The sequence below is a fragment of the Spodoptera frugiperda genome, chromosome 28 (genome assembly GCF_023101765.2).
Source record: "Spodoptera frugiperda isolate SF20-4 chromosome 28, AGI-APGP_CSIRO_Sfru_2.0, whole genome shotgun sequence".
Taxonomy (NCBI): Eukaryota; Metazoa; Arthropoda; class Insecta; order Lepidoptera; family Noctuidae; genus Spodoptera; species Spodoptera frugiperda.
The window spans coordinates 9,411,698-9,436,667 of record NC_064239.1 but is presented as its reverse complement, the minus strand read 5'-3'; the positions used below and the strand labels follow the sequence as shown (position 1 = coordinate 9,436,667).

General features: G+C 33.7%; 2 protein-coding genes across 6 annotated transcripts in view; both read left to right on the top strand.

The window, feature by feature from the left end:
- Positions 1-12,847, top strand: part of LOC118265223 (muscle-specific protein 20) — a 30,633-nt gene extending 17,786 nt beyond the window's left edge. The window contains exons 2-4 of the mRNA XM_035578022.2: positions 9,937-10,145; positions 11,434-11,554; positions 12,174-12,847. Coding sequence (XP_035433915.1) covers positions 9,937-10,145; positions 11,434-11,554; positions 12,174-12,365 — 522 coding nt within the window. The 3' untranslated portion in view covers positions 12,366-12,847. The remainder of the gene's footprint in view (positions 1-9,936; positions 10,146-11,433; positions 11,555-12,173) is intronic.
- A 2,167-nt stretch (positions 12,848-15,014) lies between these two features.
- The window catches only part of LOC118265171 (mitogen-activated protein kinase kinase kinase 15), a 32,830-nt gene continuing 22,874 nt past the window's right edge, over positions 15,015-24,970 (top strand). For 2 of the 5 annotated variants that reach the window (XM_035577900.2, XM_035577897.2), the window contains exons 1-3: positions 15,018-15,401; positions 15,475-15,680; positions 17,301-17,495. In XM_035577900.2, coding sequence (XP_035433793.2) covers positions 15,353-15,401; positions 15,475-15,680; positions 17,301-17,495 — 450 coding nt within the window. In that variant the 5' untranslated portion in view covers positions 15,018-15,352. Of the gene's footprint in view, positions 15,402-15,474; positions 15,681-17,300; positions 17,496-24,970 lie in introns of all 5 variants that reach the window. The other 3 variants (XM_035577896.2, XM_035577898.2, XM_035577895.2) reach the window with 3 other exon arrangements.

Genomic DNA, 24,970 nt, shown 5'->3' with positions numbered 1-24,970 from the left:
ACTACAAGTCAACTGTTTAAAGCGATTTATAGTTTTGAACTATCTATAGATAACAGATATCTACTTACACATGTAAAGCACGACTATTACTTAGATATAAATCTTTTATCTCACCTTAACAAGTTGTAATATAACTACTAATGTGTACAATGTCTATTCTTATAGTAGGTATACCATATGCTATAAGGAAAAAGAGGAATGGATTATTTATGATAACTTAATCAAAACTAAAATACTTATACCAATTAGGAGGCCCAATGACCCCTCTTCCCAATCCCGGAATCCCCAACAACCTTTAGATTTCTAACCCCCAAAATCTTTTGGTTTTTTTAGCGGGATTACCTTTTAAGATACCATTACCATTACATTATTAAAATCGAATCATTGTCGACACTAAAATTACTACTTGATGACAAAGGTAACCACACCAGGTTTTCCAGTTCCTTTTAAAACACAAACCTATTTTGATTCACAACAGCTACTAATTATAATAAATAAGGAAAACCACTCGACTAAAAATATTTCTAAGTATTATTCAGATTCTTAGAAATAATGTAAAATACACAAAACACAATAGGTACTCGTAGGTAACTAGAATACAAAACTGACTAATCATTTAAATTTTAATGGAATGACGTAAAGAAATGCCTAATTTATGTATGTTCTAGTGCATTTGTTTTTCAAAACCACGAAATAGTTATTAATGTCATTACTAAGGTAAATACCCTGTTTGTCACTTTTATTTGTGTAACCTTTCTAATACAAAAATGAATCGCTAAATTTGTTGCTAAGTACAAATCTTGAAAACAGCTGAACCGGTTTTAAATTTTTATCGATTTTCTTTTTTATCTTTGATTGTTATTTTACCTACTAAACCCTACGTATATTGAGCAAACATCTCAGTTTATTCTTCCAACAAGAATTTTACTGTATACTGGACTGTACAAAAAATTTACGCGTAACGCAAAACACTCGGAAGCAAAAGAAAAACTAACATTCCTTGGGATTTAAAGACGTTAAAGTAAAATGGACGAGTAGTGCCGTGTGGCTGCGGTAGTATAAATAAAGAGCTTAGCTTCAAAACAGCTGTGCGATACATAATGTAAGAGCTTACATATGTATTTAATACTCCACATAAATAGATCACTTTTAAACGACTGACGTTATAAATCGGATGAAGTTATGTGAAAATGCTCCAGTTTGCATTTAGATTAATACAAATCAAAATTTGAATTAATGGCTTTAAAATCATACACACCGCGAAAATATATCAGATCAGTTATAGAACAGTAATGTTCAGAGTTGGAATAGCCATAATAATTATAGACAGGATGGTTGGGGACAAAAGGATCAAACATCATTAAACGGCAAAAATTAAGGCAAAGTTGGTGAAGGAAGAAACGAAACTGTTTACTGATATATCTCTTGATTTGGCTTGGAGTCTCCAGAGCTGGGCTGAGGCCACCTCAACTGTTCTTCTTTAGTTCGTCCCTGTTCTTACTCCTTTCATTGATTTGTAAATTGGGAAGCTTTTGCACAACATCATCCATTTTAAATTTAGTTAAACAACGTCACGATTCGACGTCAATTGTGCGTGGATCCTGTTTCGATCTTTGATGTATTACGATTAAAAGTGGATTATAATTTACGTTACGTATCTACATATTCACATTTGTATGTGTGTTTGTTCGTCTTTGTGATATTGATATTATTGTAATGTAATTTAGAATGTCATGAGAAATCTTCTTTTTATCAACCTTATAATTAGAAATATTAAATCAAATAACTAATCGCAGCTGCGTAGCCGCGCTTCATGATGAAGTCCTTTTGTGACTCGAAACTAGTAGAGCTTTTCTCCATTAATTTATGTAATTAATGGTTTTTTTAGTTAATTAAATCAAATCACACTGAATGAAATAATCGAGTAGATTAAACATACAAAATATGTTTTTTCTGATTTCTCGTCATTTAAACATTTATCGTAAATAACATATCTATCTAATGTTTACTGTTTTCCTAAGAATTTATTATTGTCATTTTCTTCCATTTGTTTGTTGTCGGAAGCTGTCCATCTTCATGCGGAAACCAATAAACTGCTTAACAACAAGTTTGAGGTCACCACCACGACCAGGCTAGCAAAACTCATAAATCAATATGACAGAATTATAAGTAGTGAGAATTCACTATTCAGCACAAATTCAGAAAATAGACATATTTTGGAAAAATAACTCTGAGCTTCCTTTTTTCTTCATAAATTTTTTGTAAAAGAAAATCAGAGACTTTACTGATAACCACGAAATTAAAAAATGGTCAGATCTACTCATTCATCGTAGGTTAAAAAAAAACTTAGGAGTTTAAATGTAGTGTGAGGTATAAATCATTAAGCTAGTTTATTATCACTAATAACAATAAAATGTAAACAACACATTAAATGCGAGTCCATTTCGAGAAAGTACAACTATCAATCGTCTGACACATCATAAACGATTCATCTAGATCCTATAAATTCAGTCAGAGGTGGATCTTTTATTTTTTGAACTGGTGCCCAGGTCCCATAGATATACAGGGTTTTAACGGTTCAAATGTCTTTTAATTCGCATTTAAAAATCTCTTTTACTTAAAACTTAAAAAACCTATATCTTAGAAATTTAATGAACATAAATGTTGGGGCCTTTACTAGATACTTTTACTATGGGCCCCATAGATTCCCAGTCCGCCCCTGTTTCTCACCTGCTAGTACAATCACACATATGATTTATCGCGTCAAGACAGAGATGAGACAAGATACAAGCGTTATGAATATGGTACTGAAATTTATACCTAAGTAGGTATGTGGAAAGATGCTGAATGTATTTTAAAATAGTATTCCGAGTTGGCTTCAAGCCAGCAATAGAAGCATGTCCGGCCCGGAGATACGACGGGAAACCCCTGAGTATCAAATTCTTGATGATTTTTGAGAAAATGTTTTTTTTTAATGGTGATATAGGAAGGAACATATGTAATACTTATCTATCAGTTCATCAAATAGAAGCAAGTGTGTAATTCTGTAATATTTTTTTAAATTAATTTAGGGTCATACAAATACCATGCCAGACCCACCGTACCCTAATTTCTGTGATCTGTAATTCTGAATTTACTCAATTTACTCTTTACATCAATTTACTGTCTTCGATTGCTCAGTTACTGTAAATGAAAAGTCCTATATGAATATGTTCTCTGATTTTAAACAGTTCCAATATTGTATCATCACTATCGGTTGCTAATCTTCTTTTATTTTTAGTTAATCTTATTTTAGTTTTAATTTATTTGATGAGCAATAAAAACAGTGGTATTTATACAATTAACCGAACCGTTTCTTTGATATGTTGTTTATCTGTCCGCTTGTTTGCATATTCTATTTACGTTGCCTTTTAATTACTCCACGAATAGAATTTCTGCCTGTGCAATACTGTATCGTCTTAGAACATTATTATGTTAATACGGTTTAGATGATACCTACTATATCTTATTAAATTCGAGGTCTTAGTTTTAACACTCAAATTGGACAAAGTTTTAAATATAATTAAGAAATTAATATTTATTGAAAACACGCGTACTTATTAGATGTGTTTAAAAATCCTTGCACACTTGTGTTAAGTATAACCCAAACCTAGTCTATAGCTCACCTAATCCGGAGCCGCGGTCTACCTAGCGGGTTTACCGTGGGTCCGGTTCGAAAAGCAAGAGTAGGAACCGGGTGGTTTTAATTCAGAAATAATCTAACACTCTCTCCCGTCGCCCAAGGCGGGAGAAATCATTGGATGATTAATTTTCCCCTCAAAAAAAAGTCTAGGACAATTAAGCAACTCGCCTCCTCTTATACAAGTACTTGTGAAATTCCATTGTAAACAAAAGCATGTACATATATGCCTGGATAAAATCGTGTATTTAGTTGGTATCTGCTCTGTTATGTAATCCCTTTACTTAGTACATAACTAACATGTAACAAATTGTAAACGTTCAGTTTAGAGGTGAACCGGTACCTATTTGTCAGTACAAAGTGCAGTTAAAAGCCTTAGACCCTAATTGCAGTCACTGGCCTTAACCAGATTCGTGGCTAATTACATAAGCTAAAAGCTAAAGTACTAAGTACCTAATGGGCAGGTTATTGAAAACTTGTTTATTAAATTAAAATATTAGTATATAGGTACCTATTACTAAAATACTTATGTTGGATTACAAAATATTGCGTTACAAAATCCAGATTTAAGTTGAAATGAGTTTTATTTATTTAATCTTTAATGTACTCAATACAATTAAATACTGGGCACTATTCGTAACTAATAAGGCGAACTGACTGATCTGTTCTGCCATACAATTTCAAATATCTACTGCTAACATTGATTTCAAAAAATTGTACGCCATCCAATTACCGATTTGGGCCAACCCAAAGGGCTTAGAACGAGTTGGTTTTATTACGTGTAACGAGATAAAAAATAGAACGCGTTTGGCGCTCTGATTGGCCAGCTTCATTGAACCAACAAACCATTACTACCACAACAGTACTAAACCCTTAGGCCATTTACTCAATACTTTCTCATAAAATACCAATTTACAGACCAATTTGGACTTTATCAAAACAAACTAAAGATTATACTGTCGCTTAATCTTGCTTCTCAGTCAGAGATCAGTGCAGCCACCTTGTGTATCATAGTGACATTACCGATTGCAAAGGTTAACTACTAGATAGTGTAGTGCAATGTACTTGCAACGTAACACAAGTTTTGGATTGCTAACTTTAGCCAACAGATGGCGGTAAATGGCGCTGCTTTCGAAAGTTAAGTTTTCAACATTAATTTTGGAGGTTTAAAATTGATTATCGTGTACTGTAAGGTATTTAATGATGTTACGTTTCAATGTGAAGATCATCATTATTGGTTCTGCTAGTGACTTCACGTGTGTTCCCGTGCGATAAAAAGAACCTTCTATGTTATTCCACGTTACGATCTGGTGGTATATACCAAATTTCATCTCGATCCTATCAGCCTTTTTGACTTGATTGAGTAACAAAAATACAGACAAACTCACAAACTTTCGCATTTATAATATTAGTAAGATTCGCCAAAGGTTAACAGCATCGGTAATTAGTAGTTTAATATACCCAAAATTTTATTATATTTATATTATAAATTGAACATTGAATATATGATAAACCCTGATCAGTAAACAAACAAAGAATAATTAAACATAACAATAAAATTTACTTACAAAGGACCGCCAGAGGCATTGGTCAAGAAGTTCAATGATCAATGCATTTTATATGGGTAACATTGGCCATTGTGTGCCAACAAAACGAACAGTCGATATACAGCCTGTATTTTTTTATCACCAGCCAATTTTTTTCTGAGAGTTAGGTATCATTCAAACATTCCATTTTCAAATAAAATAATCGACTTCACTGAAGAAAGACGGTTAAAAAATACTTACATCAAATTGACTTTGATTTCGAAAGTGAGTGTTTTTCATTATTGTTTGTTTCTTTTTTAACACCGACTTAACGAACGAACGACGAACACTAAAATGGTCAAAATAACTTCCATTTCGGTGCAAGTTATTTTGACCATTTAAGTGTTCTTTATAACTGATTTTCTTCAGTGAAGTCAGTTCTGCTTGTATTTTTTTTATTTATTTAAAAATGGAATGTTTCAATGATATCCTAACTCTCAGGTCAATTGACTGGTGATAAAATAAACAGGCTGTAGTTACTTATACCATAGTCATGCATCATACAACATACACATATACATCCTTCCTAGACTATAGTATGTATGTATATTTGACAAAACACATTGCTATTGTAATTCATTGTTTGGCCAACTATTAGTCAGAATGTTCGTGTAGCTATTATTTTTACATTTTAATTTTCCTTATTCTTTTTTGACGATTTCGTTTCGTACGTGTTTGTACAAAGATAAATAATGTCTAGGTGTAAAAAAGGTAATTAGTAAAATTAACTTTTTAAGTAAAAAAACTTCGGGGTTAAAAGGCGTGACGATATAAAAAAAAAGCAAAAACTTTAATTAAATAAATATGTAAGTAAATTAGTTAAATTAACTATTTTTATTGCGTAGATATCCTGAAAATGTTATAAACCTTAGGAAAGAAAGAAAAGGAAATTAGAGACTAGACTCTTCTGTCCCAATCCGGCCCTGGTATAAGATTTCATGTTCCTTTCTTGAACATTATAAAAGTACCTATTAGCGGGTTCCTATTCTTTTTATAAAATAAATATATTATGTAAAATACAAACTAAGTTCCTACTTACTTTAAAACTTACAAATGACCTATTCGTAAAAATAAGTCCTTGGCGACTTTATGACTAAAACACACATTAGCTTCTTTTTGTCTGAAAAATTACATAACTTTATACTTACAATACCTATCAAAATAAATGTTTTAATTTACCATTAACCTCTGCAGATGATTATAAATAATCTTAAAGTAAACAAAACGCATAGGTAGCGTTAAAAGTATGAAAGGTTACAATTTTATTATATGCCTTATCAATAGCTATAGATTTTATTCTGAACCCAACACACGGAGCAGCGGACGACCTAGCGTGTAACTGGGACTCCGGCTCGAAGGCACGAACAGGGTCAGTAAGAGTCTGACACCCTCTCACACAGCTCCCAATTCAGGAAAAGTCATTGGATTAATTTTCCCCTTAAAAAAAAGGGTCACTCAGTAGCCTACTGCTGACTACTTCATTTGTTTTAAGCATGTACCTTAGTCAACCAAGTAGTCCAACCTTTGTCTGCAATTATGTTAACCTACTTACCTACCTTCTTATACTTTAATTAAGCAATTAGCAAAGTAATGATCTCATAAATAATGTCCTTTTGTTTATATGTAAACTTCTCATTACGTTGATTTACTGCAAATAACTCAAAATCCCTTGAAGAAGTAAACACGTTTAAAAGTAATTGGCTAGTTTTGACGTCATGAAAATATCAGTCGCTTTGCCTGGTTTTGGTTTCAAAGGCTTTGCCTTATAAAGGTTACTATTATTAAGTATATTTTAATGGAAATATATTATTATTAGAAGCATACATCGAAATTACAAAGTCCAAAAAAATATTATAGTGTGTTTGATTCCTAACAGGAATTCAACGAGACTATGAGACACGATTAAGGACGTGAAATTATGATTATTGCATTGCATTGGAGTTAAGTATTCATTGGATATATTATATAAGAATTAGGTACCTATTTTAACGAAGATTAAACAAGAGTCGCGTGTATTTGCATCAGTTATGAAAACAAAGAGAATGGTCCATTGTCTATGATTATTATAAAAACACATATTTACATAAAATATATGGACACGTCTCGAGGAAGCGGGCTTCCGTACCGTGTCTATCTTATGAATATCAATGATAGTCAGAAGCCAAAAAAAATCTAACAACGGATCTTAAAGAATGTGTATGATATCAACCAACCCTTTGTGGGTTGCGACTTAGAAAGATGTTACTAGTTTTAAATAAAATACAAACAATAAATCCAACTGAATGTGATTGTCAGCTATAGACTATAGTAAAATGGAATCAATAAAATTGACTGATTAAAAACCACTCCTGATTTTTGGGCCGGAGTCCCGGTGAATCTACTGGGTAGTCCGCAGCTCCTATTAGTAATATAGAAGGTAGCTAATTAGGACCAATAAGCAGGTACTCTATTTGATAACACAAGTAGATGCTCATGTAAGAGAAGACAACCTACTTATTGTGAAGTGTTCATTATCATCATCATCTTTAGTCTGAATGCGTCCACTTTTAAATAAAAGGCCTCCCTTAGAGGTGGTCTGTGATAATCTTCAAGCTTGACAACTACTCGTAATTTGGAGATTGCAAATGATAAACGAAAATTAGATGGTACTGATTCCAAACTGGTCTGGTAGCACTTTTATTTATTAATGGTATACCAACTCATTCTGTATATTCTGTATGTTTTGAAACATAATGCAACATCACACCTTTTATCCCCGAAAGGGTAGACAAAGATGCACTTGCACATTACGGCATGCCAATGTATAATGTACACCCACTCTTTAATCATTTGTATTATAAGTCCCATATACTAGTGGGTGAACCTATTGAAACATAACTGGGGCTGATATTAGTAAATTATATCCAAAATATTAGTATAACTATCATAATTACACAATTTATTTTGTTTGACAATAATTATGATAAATAATAGATACAATACTCCCGCCATTAAATTGAAATAAGCAAACATACCTTATTCGAAATATCCTTAAATCCAATGATAGAGGGCACTTCATTATTTGAACACTTAATTAGTACTTAACTAGAATTTTATATTAAAACTACATCACACTATAAGACTAAAGAAAAATGCTTTGGAGCATAGAAAAATAAGAAAAGAGCTATATAAGGGTGCGCAGACACTGCTGAATACAGCATTATAGAACACAAAATAAAGAACAACATTTTTCCAAAATCAGTCACAAGAAAACTGATTCTATATGTTCACACTTCAAAGTACTGATTATGAATGACGATATAATATTTGGACAGAGGTAAATATATATAAAAAAAGATAATAAAGCAAGGTTTGTATCGCACGAGTCCTTATCAGTGACTGCCGATTGTTCTGTCTGTCTGTCGATTTAAACGGAGCTGTAGAGTCTATACATTAAAGTAAAATGTCTTTTGTCTTCACATAAACAATTATGGCCGTCACCTTTATAGTCGGCTTAGCATTTGAATTGCAAAAAAATGTAACCACGTGATTTGAATAAAATTATATTAAGTTTATTGGTTCTCCGTCCTTTGGTTACATAAGCAGGTCTCGTCTAGGTGTTGTTTCTTACTAGATGTAAGCATGTATTTTTTTATTTAGTAACTTTTAGTTGCTGTGGGGTAGCGTGACTTTGCACGCCCCTTTTTTTAGCCTCAAGTCTTTAAAGCCTCAAAAAGGAGACTTACCGATGCTATGATAGTAAGCCCATGTTTAGAGGCCCTTAGGATGACATTAATTTTCCTAAAGTTGCTGTCAACTTTTGAACGCATGGTTTACGCGAAAAAAAGGAATTGCTTATTTGGACTTTTGTGATTTCTCTTAATGAAATAAAGAAATGGGAAGTTTTTATTTCTGGCTCACGCACATTGCGGGCCCTGTGGCTCCGGGCCCCATATAATCAATAGGGCAGATACGGCCCTGTTTATTTTACGGTTGGGTTTACGGAGTAAAAGTGTAAATGAGCTACTGCTCCTTCCTGTATTGAGAAAACTTACTTTGGGAAAGTACTTACCATTACAAAAACCACAGTACCATATTATTAATAAGGTAGTAAGGAAATTAAACGCGAGATCTGTACTTACCAGGGAGACTTAAAAACAGGATAAGAAATAGCACTTACCAAAGGAAATATTTAATGTTGGAAACATGTAAACTTCTTTTACATAAAATCAACCTTATGTTAGGTACTCTAAAGGTGTAATTGTATGATCATATAGACTCATAAAACATTATCTATACTAATCACTAAGTGAATTAATGTTGGTAAGCAATCGCCGCCGGCCATGGACACCCGAAACACCAGAGGCGTTCCAAGTGTGATGCCGGCCTTTTAAGGGTTGTCGGGGAATCGGGGATAGGGAAGATTGGAAAGGGGTAAGGGTACCGGAAGCCAAATGCCTCCGGTAACCTCACTCACACAACACAAGCGTTGTATCACGTCGGTTTTCTGTGAGGTCGTGGTAAAATGGATGGATTAACTAATCTTAGACGAAAATCTGCGGATCGATCTCAGTTTTTAACAGAATCTCCATACAACTAATGTCGATTGAAGTCGTTCATTAATTTTGGTCGTAAAAGACAAAGTCCTCTAATAGTCCTCCAGAACTAAATTTCCTCTTCACCATTTTCCAGTGTGCTGGCAAGCGTGAACCAGAGAAGGAGCAGGAAGCTCAGGCATGGATTGAAGCAGTCATTGGCGAGAAGTTCCCCAGCATACCTTACGAGCTGGCTCTCCGTGACGGCATCATCCTGTGCAAGCTGATGAACCGTCTCCAACCGGGCATCATCACCAAGGTGAACGTGTCTGGTGGTGACTACAAATACATGGATAACATTAGCCAGTAAGTTGGTTATTTTACCATATTAAATATATATTATAGTATTATTATGATAAAAATATCATATTATTCTGTTTATTAGATACGTAATAAAGATGCTTAGGTAAAAGATTAGGATCTTTATAAAATAAATAGTATGTATAGTACTTTTTTATTTGCATCCGAGAAAAAAAAACTAAGATTTGACTTACAAATTTAGGAAATACGTGTGAGCTAGGTGTGTATAGAAACCACTCGGCCATAATAAATAATGTATTTCGAATATGAAAGCAGACTGGGATAATGAAAATATTTTATTTAGCATTTATTAATTCTGATTCTGCCTGCACCTAGGACCAACAGTAAGTTCGAGGCAATGAGTTCAACATTGACTTACATAAGTAATTAAAATTGACGTAAAGTGCACTAGCTCCCAGATAAATGGTTTCTCCATTGTGCGTAATTTGTTTATTTTTTTGTTTTCATTACTCATACATGAAATACTGGTTTCTTGTACAAATGGAAAAAAAATATTTGTTGAAGGTTTACGATACGGAAAATAAAACTGTCACAAGTTCAAAACTTTCGATTGGCCTTCGAAATGTTCCGTTCCCTTAGTATTGAACTTGCGAATTCAATGTTACTTGAAACTTTACATATTACCTTATTATTGTATTGTAGATAATTTTTGCAGACAGTAAACAAAATATTATTACGTCATAGAATCTAAATATTCGAAGAAAAAAAGAGAAAAAATATCTTAAAGTTTTAATTCAGTAACTTGCGTGGTATTATCTGAAAGAGAAGACGGTTTTCCATTTGTGTTATTAGCTATATAGAAACAAAGTTCTTCTTTTAAGTGCGGAAAATCATTCAATGAAATCTCTCGCCTTGGGCGAGGGAGTGTCAGAAACCACCCCGTTCCTACTCCTGCTTTTCAAACCAGTGCCCCGGTAACCTGCTAGATAGTCTACAGGTCCGGGTCCAGTCTAGATATGATTACTAAGCATTGCTTATAATGAAAAACGTTCCAAAAAATCCTACAATTCTAATATTTTCCCCCACACTCGATCAGTCTGCAAATCAGCGTCAGTCTACCGACGAAGGACGCAAATTATTTTTTATCATTAGGTACTTATTTCTCTTTATTCAATAAATCATAATAAAAAGCAGCCTTTTTTATCGTGAGATAATTATTTCTCTTTATTCAATAAATCATAATAAAAAAACAACCTTTTTAGCATACCCATAAAAAAACAAAAACAATTAAATTATGAATTAACGGCTAACCAAAGATTTAAAATCTTTACAGGTTCCAAAAAGCGTGTATAAAGTACGGAGTACCTGATGTGGACCTCTTCCAGACAACAGATCTGTGGGACCAGAAGAACATCGCACTCGTCACAACGACCATCTTCGCCCTTGGAAGGACGGTACGTACGGAGCAATGACCTTTTGACGTCAAATCAGACGCCATGTTTGTTTTAATAAATTAGTAATTCAACATTTTGTTTATGAACTTATTGGGTAAAAATACATTATTTTGACTTTTCATATCAATAGAATATCCCAAAATAATCGTACTTTCATTTAATTTGAGGATATACTCGATTATTTTAACTTTTCTAGCTATTTTTTGATAAATAATTATGCTAGTAAAAATTGATGACGTCAAAGTAACGATCTCCTACAAAGTTCAAAGAAAAGTATCGTTTTTGACGTTTCGATAAAAGTATTGAATTTGGCTTGTTGGAACTACCACATAGTGTTAAATTCTTTTTTAAAGATAACATCAAGCCTATTGTGTCCTCAATGGGAGGTTTATGTTATGGTTCAAATATTAATTATCCACGTGTATAATACAGCCTCATTGTTATACTTTGTATTTCGCGTGTAGTTTTAATTATTTAATTAAGTATATGATAGACTTTTCGCCTTTTCTGGTTCCTTGGTCAAAGATCACAGTAATATGCTCAAAATAATGCATTAAAAATCATGTACCTATAAAGGAGTTTTATTTATTCATACTCAGATTTGATTATTAATTTGCAGGCCTACAAGCACCCAGAATGGCGCGGCCCCTACCTCGGCCCCAGGCCAGCTGAGGAGAACCGACGTGAGTTCAGCGAGGATGTGCTCCGTGCTGGCAACGCAGTCATCGGTCTACAAGCCGGCACCAACAAACTGGCCAGCCAATCAGGACAGAACTTCGGAGCATCCCGCAAAATCATTCTCGGCAAGTGAAGTACTAGGCTACCAGAAATCAGCTAGAGCTTAGGTATCTATGTATAATTTTTATTTAAAGAAAGTTATTTTATTTATTTTTTAAATTGTATTGTTAAACCAATTAGTAGGTACCTATTTATTTTATTTTGTGTGTAGAAATTTTATTGCAAATTGTAAGTCAATTTAATACCAAAGATTTTGTAAAATAATTTACCAGAGAAGGTGTCGTATTGAAGATTATTATTGGAAATTATTTTTATTAATAAGTAACTACTATTGTTATTATTGTATTTTTTTACAATCCAATGTCATCAACATCAACCATATTCAAGAATGCTTAGTTTTAAACTATGGAATGTATTTATAATTATTTTTAATCATAATCCTAAGTACTAATCATGAAACTGTGATGTTTTCGGAGTTGGATGAGGATTAACAGTCGGTACAAAAACTTTTAAGTATTACTTTAAACACCAAAAATAAACGACTATCTACAGAAACATTGTTTTTCTTATCTCCACATAGGAATGAATCTACATGACTAAAACAACGTACCTAAGTCAATGTTATTTGTTTATATAAACATTTAAGTTTATTTAAGCATTTTAACGTTTGTTTATTTACCAAAAAAGTAAAAATCCTGAGCAGGTAGGTGCTTGATGACTATGGCACTGATGACGTCAATAAAAATATTGTTGTTGGAATAACCATTATTCGCAGGTTATTTTAAAAACCCTACTTATACCTACCTAGTACATACATACTTATAGATAGAACTATCATCCTAGCCTAGCCTAGCCCCCTTATTAGATGCCTAGGTACCCAAAAAGGTACCTACTGCCATACATACACTTTTCACTATCCCAGACTTAATGCATTTAAGGGAGAAGAAAACTTACCCATATGACGTAAGATGACCAATGAGAATTTTATAAACTTAGGTACATTAGGTAAGTACATCTCAGAGTTTTACAGATACCAAAGGTTTTGGGTCTAATAAGATTCTCAATAACAATAAAGACTGCACTAAAACAAAGTACTTAAAAATATTTTGTTTGTAAGACCCGTCTCATGTTCTATGTACCTGATGAATGCCCTTGACCGCAAAAGGCGATCGCACCGCCACCATACCATGGATGGGGCGCTCCATAAAAATGCCCTCTGCGATCTATTTTTGGTTCAGATGTTATTATTATTATTCTACACGTGAAGAAGGAAAATGTATTCAGTATCCCTTTCCAGCTGATAAGAAGGACCACCTATGCAGAATCTAGTTAAGGGCTTCTAATTATTTAGGTATCTTTAGGTAATAGATATCGTGGGTTTTATTTGTTAAACATACACCTATACTAGTAGGGACTTATTGCCTCTAGGTACATAAAAACCGAAGTTATAGACTGCCTAGTGGGTTACCGGAGGTCCGGCTCGAAAAGTAGATGTAGGACTGGGGTGGTTTTTAGTCAGTAAGTAAGTGTCAGACGCTCTCTTTCGCCTTCGCTCGAGAAAATTCATTATATGATTTTCCTCCTTTAAAAAAGGTACGTAAAGAAACCAAGCGAAAGGGGCACTATTCCTTTTCTTCTCCCATTTTCTGATTTATGAAGTTGCTGGCAGTACAGTCCAAGACAGTAATTTTTTCACGTATATATTTAGAACAGCAGAAATTCATAGTTTCGGTTTTTCATTGTTGGTTGGTAAACCTCCCTGTTGATAGGGAAGCGTAAATTGTTACTGAAAATACTGGCTTGTAGGAGTTACAGAGCCAGCTACCATTCCATAGTGAGGTACTAACCGACCTTAAAAAATCTACTAAATTAGTGATGATATTTTTAGCCAAAAGCTTGGCCTATTTAAACGTTTTAAAGGTTTTCGTCAGTCATAAAAATGGTATAGAATAATAGCTATTTACATGTATGTAACCCAAGTAAATAGGGAAGGGTATAACTGCGTAAGGACTAAAGAGATTAGAAGATTATGGTAGATAGGTCCCTATATTATGTTTTATTTTATAAGCGGGAAGGTAAATAACTAATTAGCTCCGTTCATGAACTCCTGCAACACCAGTTATGTTACAAGTGCGTTGGTACCCTTTGGAGAAGAGAGCTGGGCCTCGTATTAATTCCACTCACATGGTGAACGAAACAACAATGTTTGAGTGTTTTTTTGTTTCATATCCGTTTTCTTATGAAGAAATTAAATAAGTACCTACACGTTATTACGTAGGTTCTTTAGGTACATAACATAAGAGACATTACAAAACGTAGCCAACGTAGGTATCCACTTCCATTAAAACTAGTAATACGGCTGAGGAAGTCAAAGTAATAGAAGTATTTTGTATGTAGCGACATCTAGCGACGTTTATAAAAACTACAACCAGTAATAAGATTACTAAAGTCACATATTTGAATACAGATGGCGCAAATTCACGAAAGCAAGGCCGTCTATAGTGATGTCCATGGGCATTACAAGAAATAAATAAAATCTTATTAGAATATGTCAGTCTTTTCTTTCTTATTAGTTCGCGTTTAAACTAGAAAGGGGTTTTAAAAACAGAATTTATATTATTTGAATTTATATTTTATCCAAAGCTGGACTTTGTTCGAAAAAAATGTGAATACACATACAGTTTTACATTTCCTTTTTGAATTATTTTGGCGATAAGAGACAACCTTGACATAATATTCTATTACGTCAAATCACATAATACACGAAGATAACCAAAGTTTAATATAGAAATTAAGCAGTTAAAACGTGGATGGCAACTAATTAGATAATCTAATGAATATGCAATTCAAGCAAGCACGTTTGCAAACATTTTGTCACCGAGTCACAGATAGTCACAGACTACAACAATGTCGACTTTGCGTGCGAAGAAACGAGTACATCACTAATGTTAAATAACACAAGCCCGCAAATACTTGTTGTGGAATTTATTTTTTACACTGCGTAAATTGAATGTGAAATGTGTGTATAAACTATCCAAATGTTAATAAACACGTGAGAAAATGATAACATTCGGCGGTGGGAACAATTCCACGGCGATAGAAGATACAGGTGCGGTGTTGTGAACTTTGTTTTTAGTTAACGTCTTGTGAGGACTTTGAGTTATTGAATTGTTATTTTGTAGGGGAAGTGAGAAGCATCTGCGAGAGTATCTGCAGCGATGGGTCCAGTGCGACGGTGCAGCCCGGGGGCTCCAACCAGCGACCTCGGATGGATATAGCATGTGTTTTGGATATTACCCAAACATTGAATCTTGCTCATAGGAAAAGGGCTTTGGAAGAAGTTCGATTGGCATCTGAGCTGGTGAATGCTAATCTACATCATATACCTGTGAGTTTTTATCTTATTTTAGTACCTAGATTAACATATATCTAATAAGTAATGCATGTCCTTCAAATACCACTTTCCTCTCACAAAAGAATGCAGTATAGAATGTAGATTCTAATTTTAAATATTTTAGCTTCAGATCTGATGGTCATGTTACAAGTTAGATTGATGAGTAAAGAGGTTAATATTCTAATTTATTTTCTAGTTCTTGTAAATGCCAATAAGAAAAGAGAAAAGTTATAGACAAAATATTGTAACGAAGATATTTTAATAACTTTTGTGTTTCATTGAACTGTTAAAATTGTCCACTCAAAATTAATTTATATTAAGAATTAATTAATGTGATTTACTGTTATAAATAATCCCTATCAATAGCTAAATTCAATAAAGAAAACCATATTTGAACACTCATCTTAACATTAATTTTTGCTATCAATAAAAACAATCTTGGTCCATAACCTTACAAATATCACCTTGAAGTTTGTATATGTATGTTCAATGAAATAATTACACATCCTAATTACAAACAAGTTATCATGTTTGTTGCTGGGTTTTCCCATTGACTGCTACAGTTAGTTTATTTAAAAACATTATTTAAGATGTTAAAAGTCATTGCTTTGTGTGTTTCATACACTAAAATACTGCCAAAGAATGTCTTATTATTTATTGATTTTTGTCCGAGTTTCATATCTCATAAGAAAATTATCTGGTAGGTTCTTCTTCTTGATCAGATATTAAATACCGACCACATCTAGTTAATTTTGAAATAGTTTTATATTAAAGTCATTTGTACCATATCTTCACTTATGACCAGAGATGTTGGCGAAACACCGACATCACACTAATATTATAAATGTCAATGTATGTTTGGATGTTTGTCTGTCAATCACGTTGAAACTACTGAACTGATCTTGATGAAATTTTACACACAGACAGGGTACAAGTTTAATTAGGTAACAGGATACTTTTTATCCCATGAGGATGAGGATGAAGTTAGCAGAAGCTAGTATTAAATATGAAAAATAATATTCTTCCTCTTATCGGTTTTGTTATTGATTACTAAGTCATTATTTTTGTAACAATATACAATAACAAATTAATAAAATAAATAACTTTTATCTTGTTAATTAAGTTGCACTTTGTCTTATAAGGTTTTCCCGCAACTTTGGTGAGATATTCATTAGTCATTTCTAAAGTAAATAACTGCTGATTGCAAACTAGTTATTGTACTAATTTGTCAATGTACTGAATCAAGCTGGATATTTAAAACAATAAAATACAAAAAAGGTTAGTTTAGTATTTCTTCAACAGAAATTCAATACCAAACTTATTTAATAATCAGGAGCTGCGGACTACCTAGCAGGTTTAACGGGGCTCCCACTCCAAAAGCAGAAGTAGGAATAGGGTGGTTATTAGTTAGTAAGAGAGACATTCCCTGTCGCCTCGTCCAAGGCAGGATAAGTAACTGTTGGATGATTTGTCTCCCTAAAAAAAAAAACTTATTTAATAAGAAATCCATGACATAAGAAAGTGACATATCATTGATTCATTTTCTATAATCAGGTTATGCCCCTATACTACACCAAAACACAACTAGTATTAACCTTCCTCATTATTTTCCAGTTCGAGAAGCTGGACTTTGGTGAAACAAATGTACTGGACACATTTTACAATGCAGACGTGGCGTTGGTGGACCTCAGCTTGCAAGTACAGCAGAGCTCGTTGCTATATCACTTGGGAGTACGGGAGAGCTTTGACATGAAGGAAAATGTTCTACTGTACAACGATGTTGATGCGGACTCTACGCTCAGGCTTAAGGTAATTTTTTTCTTTCCTGCTGGCTATCTAAAACACAATAAACATATTGTGTTTAAGTGTAGTTTAAATATAGGTAAGTTTGTATTGTTCTCCGAAGAGGTAGTGCAAAGTGTATGTTATTAAATGTATTGTAATGTGTAATAACTACCCATATTTAACTAGTTACGTTATTATTTCAATCTATTTGAATATTTTTGATATGAAATACATAGATTAACTGGTTTTCCTAACTAACATATAATTGATTTCACTAAATTAAACCTTTAAAATTTCTTGTAACATAGCCAGTAATGGTAACATCATCAGAAACTCAGTGATGTTAAAAAATATTCAAAAACTCTTATAGTTAACTAGAACTAAAAAAGGTTCTTTGTTTCTAGAGAAACCAAAAACAATTTAATAATACTGTTGAAATATCTACTCGTATGATATCCAATTTTATTACTTTCACATTGCAAATTAGAAGAATTTACATTGACATTGCATCGTCATATTTAGTATGAGACATGTATGTACTGGTAAATAATTATTCATTATAGTTCATTGCCCTCAGACAAAAGCCTTTTTATCCTTCAAGTATCATCATTGCTGGCGAACGGCCTCTTCTCACACAGATAATGTTTTGAGCATCAATCACCACACTTGCTCAATTCGGGTTGACGATTTCAAACTTTGTTTGATCAGTGATCAAACGGTGATCAGTGAATACGTCGATTCAACGGAAAACGTCGCGGTTTCACCCACTCTGTTTGGGTGCTATTGAATTTGGTGTGATGTCTAACCTTCTTAGCCTATATCTAACCTTCTTCGATAAATGGACCATCCAAATCCAACACATAAAGAATTATTCAAACCGAACCAGCAGTTCCCTAGATTAGCGCGTCAAAAAAAAGCAAATTCTTCAGCTAAGATGTCCACCAGAATTCAAGGCGCCACTTGTCTTAAAATAGACAAAGTCATATTTTACTTGCTTGAGTCTATTATTAAGAGCGCAGTACCGTGCAATCATATAATTACCTCTATGTTCAGTAACAAAAGACGCTCTGTTTTCTTGTACACTACCCATGTACCTACTATTGTACTCAAACCACGCATAAAACGGAAAATAAAGTGATAGCACACTTGTATTTCCAAGAAAAGGTATATAATAATAAGTAGTACCTTATTTACATTTTTCACAAGCTCATTATAATGTTGATTAGTTTTACACCTGCGATTTCCCTAATGGAATTTCCAGTTTTCCTGCTTTTGTGGGATTGGGGGAAAAACTTCACTTATTGCTTTCCCTAAAGTACCTACTGATTACTATGTCTTCCAAGCGTCGGAATTATGATAAAAGTGTTTTCAATACTTCCCACGATTTTCAAAATTATTATAACGTCGCTTGCCGAATATGGGATTATGATATCCCTTGTTCTTTTAGTCGACAATTTCCTACTGATGTTGGAAGTCAACAATTTCATTTTCATTTAACTTCAAAAAATAAAGAGATTCTCTGTTTGTCCTGTATGTATGTATGTTGTACGCAATTATCTCTCGATTGGCCGAACTGATTTTGATACAGCTTTCAGAAAAGTGTTTGTTACGCTTAGGCACAGATTTTAGTGTATTAACCGACTTTAAAAAATTGGGATCGATTTTTTAAACGTACTTTACTGAAAAATATTATCTATACATATAATAAAATCGTAGAAAAGTGCTGTCTGTACATTGAAAATAAAAATAAAAAAATTAGCAGGGGTTATTGTTATGTCGATGTCGAACCCAAAAATGTAATTAACTTTTTTTTTGTCTGTTTGTCTGTTTGTCTGTGCGCGCTAATCTCAGAAACGGCTGATCCGAGTTGGATGCGGTTTTCACGAATATATTGTGGTATGCTTGAATTTACACTAAAAGTTTGTTTCATGTCAATCGGTTCATAAATAAAAAGGTTATGTCAAATTAAAGAATCACGTCGAACACTATTCTATGCTTATACCATTAATCTCCGCAACTATTTGACGGATTTGGTTGAAATTTGGTACAGAAAGGCTATAGTTTAGAACCTTAGAAAGGACATAGGATAGTTTTTATTTCAAAAATCAAAAAATAAGAAATAAATTTATTCCGGACATACAGCTCACGGTTTCTGTATTCGCGGCATATTTACGGAACGCATACCCCGCGAGTAAAGAGCTTCTACTGTATAAATAAATAATCCAAGTTGTCTTTATCCTCGATATATGGCGTTGGGATCGAAATAGATCGCGCTATGGTTTCGTTACATTCATTTGGTTGGGTATCGGCCGAGCGCTTCGGTACTATCGTAGAAAAAGTGTATATCAGTCGTATGATTATTTGTCTGTAGTGGTCCTGCTGTTTCGTATATTCTAAATTGGTTTCGTTGTATTTGTCAATTAATAATGTTATTTGATGGGTGTTCCTGGTTTTACTATTTAACGTAGGTTTAGTTTGATATCGATTATTAGTAGTTACTGTAGTTAGTTTTTTTAATAAAATTGTAAGTCTAATTTATAAATTAATTAGATTAGATTTAAGTCGTTTCTTTTAAATTATTTAGTTTAAGCTTGGTTATTATAGCATAGAGGATAGGTTGTCACATAATTTATTTTTACACACACACACAACGTCACGCCTTTTATCCCCGTAGTTGCACATTACGACATGTACTGCCGCTATACAATGTACACCCACTTTTCACCATTTGTGTTATAAGTCCCATGTAATAGGGGGTGAGCCTATTGCCATATACTGGACACAATTCCAGACTCCGTGCTACTATTGAGATACATTTTCGAAAAACCGAAAAAAGCCCAGTAATACTTCTCCCGACCCGGGAATCGAACCCGAGACCCCATGCCCGGCAGTCGCACTTGCAACCACTCGGCCAACGAGGCAGTCAAATTAATTTTTAATTGTTATAAATTCGTAATTCGTAGCTTGTGTTTTAAGTTAGTTTTCATCTTAAGTTCGGCTAAGATGATAATATTTCTTTAGTTTAAGTCCGTTTTTAAACTATTTTTTCAATGCCCTAAGTAAGTATACTTCTATTAAATTCAAACGCAGAGCTCATTATGTTGATTTTTGAAGAGTTCCCTGGACTATCTTCCACATCTCATTTTTGAAGAGATCCCGCGAGATCGGGAACTATGTGGTTAAAACCAAAAATTTGCCAGAAGTCACTATTCCACGCCAACGAAGTCGCGGGCAAAAGTTAGTACTATAATAAGTTAGAATATTGAAGGTCTTTTATACATGCAACAACGTTACATATTAGTAGTTACGAAATATTGTCAATAATTGTTGTGGGTGTACCACCCACCTATTATCTGATTGTGTTGGCCTTACGCAGGTACTAATACCACGGCTGGCCTCACATAATACTAACCGCTAATTATATTACTGGAAAATATTTTAAAAGGTCAATCGGGTATTCTTATGAAGTTCATTTGCTCTAGGCCACGTCTCCCCATCTCCTCCAAAAGAATAAATCATATGTGTTGCGAGAGTTCATGGGCGAAGATGATTTCTTATCATCGCTCTGAGTAATTCTGCTCATATGTCCCACTATCCCATAGAAAACGCTTAACATACAAAAAGATAAAACATAAGTTAGGTATATACTGAAATTGTTGGAAACTCAAATTACACCTCTAAAATCAAGTGTGATTGATCTCAATTTCAGGATGGCAAAAATGTGTTTTTATCTTTATTACTAATATTATAAATGCGAAAGTTTTTATGTACTTGTCATTGTCACATTATTATTTTACCTACATAATTATTATTAACGTTAGTAATGCCAATGACCTAATACATTCTTGATTTTATTTTATTTGTTCAGGAAAACTAATTCTTTTATAATTTTGGTGTTTGAATTTTTAATTACCTAACATTTGGTAAGCATTATTAATAGAAGTGCGGTAAGGCTTTACAACTTTATCAATGACTAATAATCCCCATTAAACTTAAAAACATTAATTCATGGAATTGTAAAATTTACATGGTGTAGGAAGTAAAATATACCATATTTACCTATAAATTAAATCAATGTGTAATAGCGTATTTTACACTTTGCGGTTAAATCTTGTTGACCGAGTGAACGCAAATCAAATCCTTGTGTAAAGTAAATATAAAGCATTTTAGGATCTGAAATTGTATGTTTGTAAAAGCACCCACGATATAGGAGAAAACATCAGTATGAGGTACCTAACTTTTTTTTTAAAAAAACCTAATTTTCAACGCTTCCGGTAACACTATATAATGTGCTCGGTAATTGAAGTCATACGTATGACTTTATATACATTATATACTTTATATATACTTATGTCTAAGGGGTACCCCTTATCACCTACAATGACAATAACAACATAACTTTGTTCGATGTTCGAGGCGAAGATCGAACTGAGAACCTTTTTATAATTTTTTTGAGGAGGGAATATCATCCAATGACTTCTGTCTTACTGATTACAAACCAGCCCAATCCTACTCCTGCTTTTCGAGCCAGAGCCCCGATAACCCGCTAGCCAGTACGCAGCTACTGGGAACCTTTGACTGCAAGTCTGCAATCACCACATATGCTGTCTCAAAATCAAAATTTGATCTCGAGACTATATCAATATAAATATTTTATTCGCACCTATCTTTGAGACCTTCACGCCTCACCAGCTCAGTGAGTTGACAGCAATTTTCCTATTCCAATAATTTAAATATATCCAACATCCAAGTGCTGTCATCCACATCTGGTGCACCTATCAAGCCATTACTCTCAATTTGTCAAATTGTCCCGTTCGTGTGTTCAATCATTTGATTCTAGGATGACAATTCAAATACCTCTGTACTTAATTCAATTACTGGCCGTTTTTATTTGAAGATTGAGGTATTGTATTCTATTTTGACCTTTATAGACCAATTGTAGGTTCTATTTGGTTTGAAAAACTAGTTAACTATAGCTTTAGGTTCACTTTTCTATGGCATGAGTAGGTACTTCTATGAATGGAATGTTAGTTGATGTAGCTACAGTTTTATATGGATGGTTTCCCTTGTGAATATGTAAAACAGTTCATTCACATTTAGACCACAGATTCAAAAAACTACTGTCCAAATGATAACGTCGTCCTTTTGTAATTCTGTTAAACATGAATAAGCATTCACGTAAAAATGTACACATTCAAATGTCAAAAAACTTCTGACATTTTCTTGTTAAACCAAATCAATTTTTATATTTATCAGGCAATATCAGCAAGTACTACTTACATATTACAGTTTTATTGAATACTGTAAAGGAGGACTTTATGAAAAATAAACTTGTCAATTTTCCTCCTTACTTCGTTTATTAATAAAATAACAATGTCTGCTATTTGTATTATCATTATCAGCCTGAAGTCGTGTACAACTGGCTGTTAAACAATGGCCGCTATTGGGGGGAGGGGGATTGCCATAACTCCCACACTTGGCAGGCTTGGGGACTGAACGCATATGTCAGAATATCACCGGAAAATAACGAGAACTATACGTTTAAAATTTTCCTAGGAAAATTATACGTTCACGTTTTCACAAATTTATTTATATTGTGAAATTTCTTATTCTTAAGTTGCAACACTAGCACCCATTGCATCCATATTGCGTGAATAATGAATGAACTAAATGGTATTGAATTTGGCTTTATATTTCGTACATAAAATGCTATTTTAGAGACCACCAGACCACCACAGATGGGGCCCAGTAGGGCTGATGCCTGATCCGGATCTGCGGACTACCTAACGGGTTTGCCGGCTCGAAAGGCAAAAGTAGGAACGGGGTGGTTTTTAGTCATCAAGAGTCTGACACCCTCTCGCCTTGCCCAAGGTGGGAGAAGACATTGGATGATTTTCCCCCTTTAAAAAAAATTATCTACAAGTAAATAAACAATTAAGAGATCAACACACGAGTGGGCATTATCTGCGTAGTAAACGACTATGCAAATAAATTTTTAAGGTCAGCGTACATGAACGATCATAACAATTAATAACATTTGTGGAGTATGTTTTTAAATGATTTTGTTTTGTTGTTTCGCTGCAATATGGTTTCCTATTACAATGGGGCTTTGATAACTAGTAAAAAATTCTCAACTTAACGACTTTTGAACCTTTTAACATGCGTTATTAAACTAGTAGCAATATTTAAGCTTGAATCTCCCACAATAGTGAAAATCCTTTTAGTAATTTTTAGCTTCATTCATGACGTAGACATCACCATCTATTATAAACTAGCAACTGCGCGCGGTTTCACCCACTCTGCGATAAATGCACTATTTAACACAAAAAGAATTATTCAAATCGTAGTTCTGGAGATTAGCGCGTTCAAACAAACATACAAACTCTTCAGCTTTCTAATATTTTATTAAGTATAGACTAATACTATACCAGTCAGATGATCTGCTTTGCCCTTTACATTAGCTACTAATACCTAGTCATGATGCGTAAGCAGGGCACGCGTCTACAGATAAAACGTAACCAAAATATTACATTTTACGTAATATTAACTAAATGACGTAAATATTTGATAATACGAGTAATCGTGAGTATATGTGCATTGTGATCTTTATCAGCATGAGAACAATGTTAACTTAATCTTATCAGATTCAAAGCAGTTTGTGAATGTTGAGAGCAATTCTTTTATCTTTTTGCACTTACACGGAATATGTTTTGTCGTCAAATAAATAATAAAAAGTGTATTGAAACTAACTCGTTAATAGAGTGGTCGCAAGCACGACTGCCGAGTAATGGGTGTCGGTTTCGATTCTGATTTATGGCCTACCTCTTCAAAGATTACAATGATCAGAATCAAAGAAAACATTTTGAAGACAAATCTATAACAATAATTTAAAGTACGCAATGCAACGTCACGCCTTTTATCCCCTAAGGGGTAGGCAGAGGTGCACATTACGGCTTATAATGCCGCTATATAATGTACACCCATTTGTGTTGTAAGTCCCATGTAATAGGCGGTGAGCCTATTGCCATACACTGGGCACAATTCCAGACTCCGTGCTACTACTGAGAAATTCGAAAAACCGAAATAAGATCGGTATAGATACTTTGCCCGACTCGGGAATCGACCCCGAGACTCCTTGTTCGGCAGTCGCATTAGCGACCATTCGACCAACGATGCAGTCGATAATTTAAAGTAAAATAAATAAATTAGACACTTATTATTTCCTATTGTGGTTTTAAACTCCAAAAAGTACTAAAGAATAAGTCACTGGTAACATTACAAGGCAAATTCAACCATTTAATAATTATATTCACCATATTCCTATTGAATGAATGACGAAGCGTACACCATCAATGAATATTGTATATTAGTCATAAAATAACACTCATACTCTTTATCAATTTTGTAGTTTAATACTTGGTAATAAGTGGTTGATTTCTTTGGTTAAGTGGTTGGTCACGTGCTTTTGTCAGGCTAGACTTGTTGGGTCCTATTTGCGG